Source organism: Chrysochloris asiatica, unplaced genomic scaffold, assembly GCF_000296735.1.
Source record: "Chrysochloris asiatica unplaced genomic scaffold, ChrAsi1.0 scaffold00079, whole genome shotgun sequence".
In the NCBI taxonomy this organism is placed as follows: Eukaryota; Metazoa; Chordata; class Mammalia; order Afrosoricida; family Chrysochloridae; genus Chrysochloris; species Chrysochloris asiatica.
Genome location: NW_006408597.1, coordinates 4,356,161 through 4,367,107, shown reverse-complemented (window position 1 = coordinate 4,367,107; position 10,947 = coordinate 4,356,161). Strand labels below are relative to the sequence as shown.

At 47.5% G+C, this 10,947-nt stretch overlaps 1 protein-coding gene across 1 annotated transcript in view; it reads left to right on the top strand.

The window, feature by feature from the left end:
- The window catches only part of PAPLN (papilin, proteoglycan-like sulfated glycoprotein), a 54,899-nt gene that overhangs the window by 33,756 nt on the left and 10,196 nt on the right, over positions 1-10,947 (top strand). The window contains exons 23-25 of the mRNA XM_006865613.1: positions 3,170-3,297; positions 3,414-3,522; positions 5,506-5,672. Coding sequence (XP_006865675.1) covers positions 3,170-3,297; positions 3,414-3,522; positions 5,506-5,672 — 404 coding nt within the window. The remainder of the gene's footprint in view (positions 1-3,169; positions 3,298-3,413; positions 3,523-5,505; positions 5,673-10,947) is intronic.

Here is a 10,947-nt window from a genome sequence, read left to right as displayed (position 1 = left end):
GGGGGGGCGGGGGGGGGGCAAGATTCTAATTTAAAGTTGGGATTTTCTTTGAAAACCATATGGAATAATTGAAAGTGTGAAGGTGTCTGAGACTGCTTTGTGGGTGAGTAGATGTTGGAGGTGGTGTGGAGACCTAAAAAGTAGGTCATCCACATATTGAAGGAGGGTACTGGGTGAGAAATTGAGGTTAGAGAGGTCTTTAGCCAGTGCTTGGAATCTGGTGCAGCGTACAGCAAGAACAAGCCAGGGGCTGAGGAAGGCGTGGCAGTTTTAATAGGGTATAATATGTGGGTGGATTTGAACTCGGCTAGAATGTCTCATCCTAGGATTGGTGTGGGGCACTTGGGTAGAACTAGAAAGGCGTGTGTGAATGGGGTATCATGAAGTGAGCATGCTAGGGGTTCTGTGATGATGGGCTGAGTAGGGACTCCGTCAACCCCAACTATTAATGTAGGGGTAGGGTGTGTCCGCACTGAGTATTCTCATAGAGCTGAGTAAGTGGCTCTGGTGTCTAAAAGAAGAGACTGGCTTACCTGAAACCTGGACCATTACTCTGGGTTCTCTGTGAGTTTTTTCCGTAGGGGCGGCGATCCCGGGCACCTTCAGTCCTCTGTGGCCAGTCCTAGAAGCTGTGGTAGAGCAAACTCCTTCTCTTGGTGGGACTGAAGCTATTGATCCCTTCCCTCTCTGGAGAAAGGAGCAATCAACCTTCCAATGTCCCTCCTGTTTGCAAGCAGGGCATGGGCCATGGGGAGGATGAGGGCTAGGGCAGTTTTTTTGCCCAATGACCCTCTCAGTTACATTTGAATCAGGGCCCGGGTGGTGCCCCAAAGGGTATTATACCCCTTCTTTGGTCTGGAACCCCGTAACAGGTATTTCGCCTTGTCTATGTCTGGGGCCTACTGAGAGATGAAATGAGTGTTCATAACTGTTATGCCTATATGTTATGTCATGGGGATGTTGGATCTAGTTTGGTGTATTTTTGTAGGGCCACCATTAGACATGATAGAAATTGGGCCAGATTTTCGTCTGAATTTTGGGTGATATTTCTCATCTGTAGTTGACTGCTTTATGAGCAGTTCTCTTTAAGCCTTCTGCAAGGCAAAGAATCATATGATCTCTAAGTCCACAATTGGCGTGGCCTGGTTGATAATCCCAAGAGGGATTTTTCTGGGGGAACTGCCTGAGCTCCCACTGGCTTTTCGTTGCTCATAGCATGCACCTCGTCAGAAGTCAGAAGTGAGAGTGATGTAGAGGTCATGTCAGGTGAGGTAATAGAATTGAGTGAGGTATCTAAATTCCTTTGATGTAGGTGTTTGGATCAGAGGAGACATTTCCTAGCCTCTTTTCGATTTGTGAGAGGTCAGATAGGGAAAAGGGAACATGGACCCAGACAATGCCCTCTGCCCGTTACCTTGTGTAATAGCATCAGGGGTGCAGGCAGTGGCGGGTATTGGGATCGATGAGAGTGGTCTCAGGACCAAGTATGTGGTGGAGAGGGAGGGTTCAGCTGAGTAGGTGAGGCTTGACCACTAGATGGTGGTGGAACCGAGCCATGGGGAGAAGGAGAGGGAAGAGGAGGTAGGCGGTGGAGAGGGGAGTGCAAGTGGGGGATGGACATGGTCTGATGGGTCAAAAGAGGAAGCGTCTGGGAGTGGTTTCTCATGGGCTAGAAGGATTTGAGAAGGGGAGCAAGTCCAATAGAGAGAAGGATGAGAACAGAGAGAAAAGAAAGCCTGTACGTAGGGGACCTCAGGCCATTTGCCACTGTGCTGACAAAAGTTATCAAGGTCATGAAGGATGTTAAAATTGAAGGCACCATTCTCCGGCCATTAGGAACCATTTTCTTGAATACAGAAAGAGTAAGCACTGTGGCTTGATATCAGGTTGTAGCCCTAGTGCCTTAAGATTGCGCAGGGGACAACCCAAGGGTGTGGAGTGAGGCGATTTAGATGGTGAGCTGGAGAGTTAGGGTGAGGATCAGGAAGCCTCTGAGGAGAAGGGCAAAGAGAGGAGCGTCCTCGTCTCTCTTCCAGACCCCTGAGAGAAGAGAAAGGAATTGAGCTGACGGGGCGTCCCCCGAGAGCAGCAATCCTGGGCCACGGGCCGAGAAGGGTCTGTCTGGCCTAGCGCTAGGACTTAGACTTGACTGACAACACAGAGGACCTGAGAGAGGGAGGCATGCCCAAACACTCACCCTGAGATTGTTAACCGGTGTGTGGCTGTAAAAGTCAGCAACGGCAATGGATGAAGGCCCCTGGGTGGGTGTCTGGTCGGCAGGTTCAGGGGGTACAGCGGGAAGCAGATCAACCCGAGAGCTGGGGATCATCATGGTTCCTGGCAAAGTCCCTCCTGGGTTTCGGCCCCATAAATGTGAGATGGAATGAGCCGGAACACAAATACCCACGTGTAAGGCTTTATTAGAGGTTGGAAGGAAAGAGAGAGAGGTATTGCCGGGGGAAGGAGGGGTTGAGATTAGTGGAGGTAGTTGATAGGTTGAGAAGTTCCAGTAGGAAGAGAAGTTCTGGTAGGGAGCGTGAAAGTGTGGCCCGCAGCCATTTTATTATGCATGTGGATGAGGGATTCTATCACTAGACAGTCTAGAAAACCGTCTATAGGGTTACTGTATGTGAGAATTGACTTGATGGCTGTAGATTTGGTTTATTTTTGGTTTCCCAGTGTGTGGTTGGTAGACGACCATCCTAGGCTGGCCAAAAGAGGTGCTGGCTGAGGAAGGAAATGGAATCAGGCCCATTTCTGGCTGTGGATGAATGCCTAACCCACATACTGACTAGGAGACTTGTCCTCTCTCCTAAAACCTACAAGGCAGCCACACAGAGGTGGGCTATTTTAACCCCGTTTGACACAAAGAAACAGTCTTAACGCCTACATTTCACATACAGTCAAATCCGAGTTTGTTCCTACAAAGTAGAGTATAGCAAAAACTAGAATTCCAAACCTGAATTATTTTTTATGGGAACATTTGAAGTGATTGTCTATTTTCTAGGCTAAGAGCCAGGTGTTTTCAAATAAATCAAAAGAGGACCTAAGGTAGACTGACTTTGGCCCAACCCCACTGAAAAGGGACAGCTCCGACCCTCCCCCAGCTCCCTCTGCTATGTTTGCCGCTTGGGCTGGACCCGGCTGACCTGACTGTGCTTGTCCCCAGACACCAGCAGCAACCTGACGGCTCCCTGGTCATCAGCCACGTGACTGTGGAAGATGATGGCTTCTACGCTTGTGTTGCTTTCAACGGGAAGGACCGAGACCAGCGGTGGGTCCAGCTCAGAGTCCTGGGTAAGCTGACAGTCCCAAGCAGAGCATGGGAAGCAGGGCAAGTGGTCTTTGTGGCCAGGGGGCACTGGGCGTGACAGGATTGGTGCAGTGGCTGATATTGCTCCCCTTGTGCCCAGGGGAGCTGACAATCACGGGCTTGCCGGATACTGTAACGGTGCCGGAAGGGGACACTGCCAGGCTGTCATGTGTGGTGGCAGGAGAAAGTGTGAACATCAGATGGTCCAGGTAAAGCTTACAGCCTCTGGATACGGTGTCAGAGGAGCCCTACAGCCCTCTAGGAATGGGGTTTCTCAGTCTGATAGTTGGATTGTGGGAGGGGCCTGTACTTTGTTGGATGCTTGGCAGCAGTCCTGGTTCACTACCTGCTGGGAGTACTCTCCCCACAAGTTGTGATGATTATAACAGTCTCTAGGCAGCCCTATGTCCCTTGGGGACAAAATCTCCCTGAGGATGAGAACCCCTGGACTACACTCAGTTTGGGGAACTTCATTGGTCTTTTACCCCAGATCAAATGGTCCTTTATTTGTTAATCAGCAAATATTTTTGATCCCTCCCTCCCTGCAATGTTAGGTAGGCTCTGGGAATCCTGGGGTGATCTGAATCTCAGGACATCCTGGGCAGGAGAGGACACAGTATCCTTGTCACTCCAGACAAGGTAGACCCTAAATGCTATCTTCAGAGAGCAGTGTGGGCTGCCGCCAGACCGGTGTAGGGAGTTCAGGCAGGGCTGGCTAGGGAGGTGACTTTAGCCTGGCCTTGAAAGCCATTCCTGTGGAGGGAGCAGCAAACACCATGGTTGGTATGTGAGAGATTATGGCAGGGTGGGAAGGGCCTGCATGCCAGACAGGGCCACACACTAGCTGTTTCTGTGACCCTAACACCAGCAGACACGGGCTTCGGCGAGGGGAGCTGGTGCTCTACTCAGCCTCTCCTGACGGGGGCCCTGGCTGTCTGGCTGTTGCTTTCTTCAACTTTGCTTCGCCTGGATCTTTAGCAGCAACAGGCTCAGAACTCCCCATTCTATAGTCCCCTGCTGACCCTGTCTAGATACATTGTCCTCAGCTACTTCCCTCACATACTTCTCAGGCCACCCCGTCCCCCTCCAGGGGTACTGACTGGTCAGGGCCACCAGTGGACAACCGCAGTCCTTACGTGACCCTGGGGTCTCCTTGGCCTTCCACTTGCTCCTTCTTGGAACATTCCCTCACAGGGCTCCAGACACTGCTGTCTCTGGTGGGTCCTCGTGTGTTTGTTTTCTTGGCCACCTGTCTCTTAGGTGTTGGTGTTTCACAAGGTTCTGTTCCAGGTCCTGGTGGCTTGTTCTATAACTTCCCCTTGGGCAGCCCTGTAGACATGCAGTTTCTGGGACCACCCAGAGCTGATACACTAGCTGGACTTCAAATCCATTCTCTTGGCGTGTCATAGGCACCCCACATTCAAAATGGTGGACAGTAGCCTCACCCTTCCCAACCCTACCCTGAACTTCCCTGTGTTGGAGGCACCACCGTTACACAGTAACCCAAGCTCAGAGCCTCTGCCATCCTTGGTTCCTTCTCCTTCCCCGCGTCTGCCCTTCACCCACAGCCCTCTCTCTCCCTCTGCCTTCTGCTCTGTGCCCTCCACCGCAACATGTATCTCTCCCCCAGGCTTGCTGACCCAGCCCCCTCTGGGGAATTTGCAAAATCTCATCATGTTGGTTCTAACTTATCTAAAACCCTCACTAGCCCTCATGATCTATCCAAAGTCCTGATAGAGTCCAAGACCCTGCTGACTGGCCCCCGTGTCCACTTGCTCCTGGGCTCACACTCACTCCTGAGTCCCTGGTTCTCTCTCTTCATCAGCCGGCTGCTGCCTACTCATCTTCACCTCTGACAAGGCTCCCCAAGCACCCCCACCCCCCACCCAGTGCCCGGAAGGCAGGGAGGGCTTCCTTGCCCTGTACAGGGCCTGGTACTTAACAGCTTAAAAGACCTTTGTTAATGAGAGGATTCCTCTGTGGATAAGAGTACTGGACCAGTGGGCTTAGTCGGTGTGAGTTTGCCTCACGTGGGTGTTTTGTTAACATTCCTGCTTCTTTCCGGTAGACTGTCCATCTCTTCCTTGAGGCAAAGGGTCATCTGCTGCTTGCCCTCACAGGGAGGGGAGGGGTTGACCACCAACTCCAGGCCCATGGACCTGGATGGCCACCCCACTGTCCTTTCCTTGCAGAAATGGGCTGCCTGTGTGGGCTGACGGCCACCGTGTCCACCAGTCCCCGGACGGCACGCTAGTAATCTACAACACGGGAGCCAGCGACGAGGGTTCCTACACGTGCAGCGCCTACCGCGGGACCCAGGCAGTGAGCCGCAGCACTGAGATGAAGGTGCTGCCGCCAGGTAAGAGGTGCCTGGCCCTGCAGTCCCGGGGGCACTAGTTCTAGCCCTGGCTCACTTTGGAGTCCTGGTGTGGTGCTGTGGGCTAATGCATCAGACTGCAAAGTCGTTAGAACTGCAAGGTTGGTGGTTCAAGCTCACCAGCTGCTCCTTGGAAACCCTATACAGGGTTGCTATGGGTTGGAATCGACATGACAGCACTTAACAACAACAACAGTTGTGCAGCTTGAGGCAAGGGCTGTAGCCTTCCTGAGTCTCACTTTCCTCATGTGAACAGAGGGGCTGCTCTACCACCTAATGGGCTGTGGTGGGGGTAGAGGAAGTCATGCTTATGTTGGGTGGCTGGTGCTCACTGTTGTCATTACTTGCCTTTGAGAAGGCTCTGACTCATGCCCTCAAGCATAGCAACAAGTGTGAGGATGGCACAGGACCAGGAAAGTTTTGTTCTGATGTTCATAGGGTCATTACCAACCCTGTCTAAGATTTCTGAGGAGTCTCTGGTGGGTTTGAAATGCGGACCTCGGGGTTAGCCATCTGGAGTTTATCCTACGGTGGCACCCAGGACTCTGGGTTCATATAGAACGGGAGGAAATGGTGCCAGGTTCTGTGCCATTGCATTACTGGTGGTGAGTTCGAGCCATCGCTTCAGCTATTGTGCATTCCAACCCAGGAGGCTTGTCTTCCAGCACGGCATCAGCACTCACCTTCCATTCTGCTGTGGTCCATAGGGGTCTCACGGGCCAATTCTCAGCAGTAGACCACCAAGCCTTTCTTCCCAGTCAGGCTGGAAGCTTTGCTGAAACCTGTGACCATGAGTAACATTTGAAATACTGGTGGGAGAGTTTCCAGCATCATAAACAACACACATAAACAACTACAGTACGACAAATTGACAGGTGAATGGCGGAAGTGCTGAGTAGGTGGGAGTGCACTGCGGGTTAGTGCACTCGACTGCAAAGTTGGTTTGAACTGCAAGGTTGGCGGCTCAAGGTCACCAGCCGCTCCTTGGAAACCCTATATAGGGTCACTATGGGTCAGAACCAACTTGACAGCACTTAACAACAATATCATTGTTTGTATGGATTTTATTTTGAGAAATATGATTGACTAGAATTCATATTGTTGCTTGATGGTGGTGGTGATGTGCCGCGGAGTCAGTTTACGAGGCTGTAAATCTTTATGGGAGCAGAAAGCCTCATTTTTCTTCCACGGAGCAGTTGGTAGTTTTGAACTGTTGGCCTTGAGTTTAGCAGCCTGATTTGTAACCACTATGCTACCAGAGCTCCTTAAGGTGGTTGATGTTGTTAGGCACCAGCATGTTGCTTCTGACTCATAGCAACCCCGTGTATGACAGCACAAATCCTGCAGGTTCTGTAACATCCTTCCACCTTCCTCGTCCTGTGTTTGAACTCACTGTTGGAGCCAAGGTGTCAGTCCATCTTGTTGGGGGTCTTCCTGTTTTTCATTGACCCTCCACTTTACCCAGCTTATTTTTCTTTAGGAACTGGTTTTCCTTGACAACCTGTCCGAAGTATGAGAGATGAAGTCTTACCATCTTCACTTCTAAGGAACATTCTGGCTGCTTTCCCAAGACAGGCATTCTTCTGTCAGTCCATAGTATAGTCAATATTCTTTGCCAACACCACACAGAATTCAAAGGCATCAACTTTTCTTCAGTCTTTCTTATTCATTACCCTGCTTTTGCATGTAAATGAGGTGATTAAGAATACCAAGGCTTGGGCTGGGCACCTTATTCCTTCAAGTGACATCTTTGCTTCAGAGAATCTTTTGCAGCAGATTTGCCCAATGCAGTCATTTGTTTCCTTGACTGCTACCTGCATGGCTCTGGGTTGTGGACCCAGTGAAGTGAAATCCTTGGTAACGTCATTATTTTCTCCATTTATCATAATGCTACTTATTGGTGCAGTTGTGAGGGTTTCTGCCTTCTTAATGGACAGGTGTAATCCATCCTGCAGACTGTAGTCTTTGATCTTCATCAGTAAGTGCTTCAAGTCCTTATCACATTCTGCAAGCAAAATTGTGTCAACCGCATGTTACAGGTTGTTAATGAGTCTTCCTCCAATCCTGATACTTAAGGTGTTGTTGTTGTTAGGTTTTATCTATTCAGCTCATTCTCATAGTGACCCTGTGAACAACAGAACAAAACACTGCCAGGGTCCTGCACCATCTTCAATTGTTACTACGCTTGGGCCTATTGCTGCTGTTACTAATGTGATAATCCATCTTGTTGGGTGCTTCCTCTTTCTTACTGACCCTTCACTTTACCAAGCATGATGCCCTTTTCCAGGGACTAGTCCCCCCTTATAATATGTCTGAAATATGAGAGATGAAGTCTTGCCATCCTGGCTTCTAAGTACATCCTGGCTGTACTTCTTCCAACACAGATTTGTTTGTTCTTCTGGCAGCCCATGGTACTTTTACCAACAAGGTAACTCAAATTCTTCTACAGTCTTCCTTATTCATTGTCCAACTTTCACATGCATATGAGGCTATTGAAAATACTATGGCTTGGGTCACATGCACCTTTGTCCTCAGGCTGACATCTTTGCTCTTGACTCCTTTGATTTCTTGATTGCTGTTTTCTTGAATGTTGATAATGGATCTAAGCAAAATGCAGTCTGAGGACTTCAATTTTTTCTTTACTTATCATAATGTTATTTATTGGTCTAGTGGAGAGGAATTTTGTTTCTATACATTGAAGTGTATCCCCCATACTGAAGGCTTGTGGCCTTTGATCTTTTTTCATCAGTATTTTAAGTCCTGTTCGCTTTCAGCAAGCAAGGTTGCATCATTTGCATATCGCAGGTTGTTAATGAAACTTCCTCCAGTCCTGCCACTTTCTTCTTCATATAATCTAGTTTATTTGTATCATTTGCTCAGTATACAGATTGAATAAGTATGGCGAAAGAACACAGCCTTTCAGTGTTCCCTTGTTTTCTTCAAACGACTGTCTCTTGATTTACGTGCAGGTTCCTCATGAGCCAAAAAAAGTGTTCTGGAATACCCATTCTTTGTAATGTTATCCATATCTTTTCATGATCCACACAGTAAAAAGCCTTTTCATAGTCAATAAAGCACAGATAAACATCAAGTATTTTCTGCTTTACTTAGGGTGTTGTTGTTAAGTGCTGTCAAGTAGATTCCAGTTCATAGTGACTCTGTATTATCAACTACTCAAATCTATACATTTTAATTAGGGTGGCAAAAAGGGGTCCTACAACTGAAAGTGACTTAGGGCTGTTTTACCATATACCCAGAAAGGAGGAAAGGGCACAGCATATCATCACTGTTGTATAAGCAAGACACAATGACCCAGGAAGCTGAAGTCACATCACACAGCATATTAGTGGTCAAGCTGGAACTAGAAGCCACGTCTTGGACTTCTAGTTTCTTTCCACTGTCATTAGCCCTGTAATTGAATGGAACTTTGTCTGCATGATTCAGTCATTTGATATTTCAGTGTTATATTCTTAAGCTCCTGTTCTTTCTGATTTGTTGCCGTATCATATTCCAACAAATGTAAAATGCCATATTGTAAGATGTGCTGTTTTTGTGCCAATTAAATGGCCCAATGCTAAGATACTGTCAATTAACAGTTCAATTTGGTAGATTTAAAATATGAAAGTAAGTGCCTTTCAGAGTTGATGAACTATGTTGTTAGGTGGGTTGTGACTCAGTGACGCTGCCCCATCCTGACTCACCCTCACAGTTGTTGGCACATTTGAGCCCATTGTTGTCATTGTTTCAGTCTGTCTTGTTGGGGTTATCCTCTTTTTCACTAACCCCCCACTTCTCCAAGTATGAAGTTCTTCTCCAAGGACTAGTCCTTCCTGATATTATGTCCAAAGTTTGAGAGATGAAGCTTTGCCGTCCTCACTTTGAAGGAGCATTCTAGTTGTACATCTTCTAAGACAGATTTGTTTGTTCTTCTGGCAGTCCATGAATATTCTTTGCCAACATCACAATTCAAATGCATCAGTTCTTCTCTGGTTTTTCTTATTCATTGTCCAACTTTCTCATGCAGATGAGGTGAATGAAAATACCATGGCTTAGATCAGGCACATCTTAGACCTCAAACTGACATCTTTGCTCTTGATACTTTAAAGAGGTTGTATTTGGCTCTTATGGACTTGTTTCAGTTTTCTTCACCTTCAGCCTGAACTTACATATGAGCAACTGATGGTCTCTCCTGCAGTTTGCCCTGGCCATGTTTTTGTTGTGGTAGCGTGAGTCAGAAATAACTCCACTGAGAAAACTTAAAGTAAAGAGCAAAGTTTATTGCTGGCAGCCAGAGTGGCAGCTCAACCCCAAATCACTCTCACCCTGAAGTGAGGAGGGGAACAGGGTTTTATACAAGAAACACAGAGCAGTTAGAACACACAGATTTGTCTTGTCAGCTGGGGTGGTAAATTCCAGCAGACCCTTATCCTGTAAGTGGGAGTAAACCCACCAATAAACCCTTATCTTGGTTGTATGGATGGGCTAAGTTTTAACCTGTTTGTTAGGTGTCCTTGGGTCATTCTGGCCTTCAAGGTTTTTCTGTAAGAAGTTTATTTATTATTTTTCCATTGGGTGAGGTTGAGGGAAAGGGGAGCGCAGGGTAAACTATGCTATAATATTTCAAATGGCAAATGGGGGCTGTTAGTTATACTATAATAATTCAAATGGGGGCTGTTAATTATACTATAACATTTTGGCTGATAATATGGAGCTCTTCTACTGTCTTTTTCCACAGATGTAGTCAGTTTGATTTCTGTGTATTCCTTCTGTGCACATGTGAGGTCCATGTGTAAAGTCATTTTTTATGTTGTTCAAAAAGGTATTTTCAGTCATTGGTCTTGCAAGTTCTATCATGTGATCTCCAGCATCATTTCTATAATTCCAGCCATATTTTCTAATTAATGATCCTTCCTCTTTGTTTCCAAATTTTGCATTGCATTCACCTTGATTGCTTGTTTGATCAGTTTCAGACTTAAGAAGATGGTGGTTGTTGTCAAGTACCATGGTGTTGAGTCTGAATTATAGCTTTAAATCTTTCTTGGAACAGGAAGCCTCACCTTGCTTCACGGAGCAGCTGGTGGGCTCAGATTGCCAACCTGGTGGCTCACAGTCTGGTGCTTATTTTATGGAGCCACAGCGCTCCCTGAAGTTGGTAGAATTCTTCAACTTTATCACTGGCTGTAGTGGTTGGTGCGTAAAAGTGGTATCATCTGGTCTTCCTTATAAACGTATGGATATTACCCTATCACAGACAGCA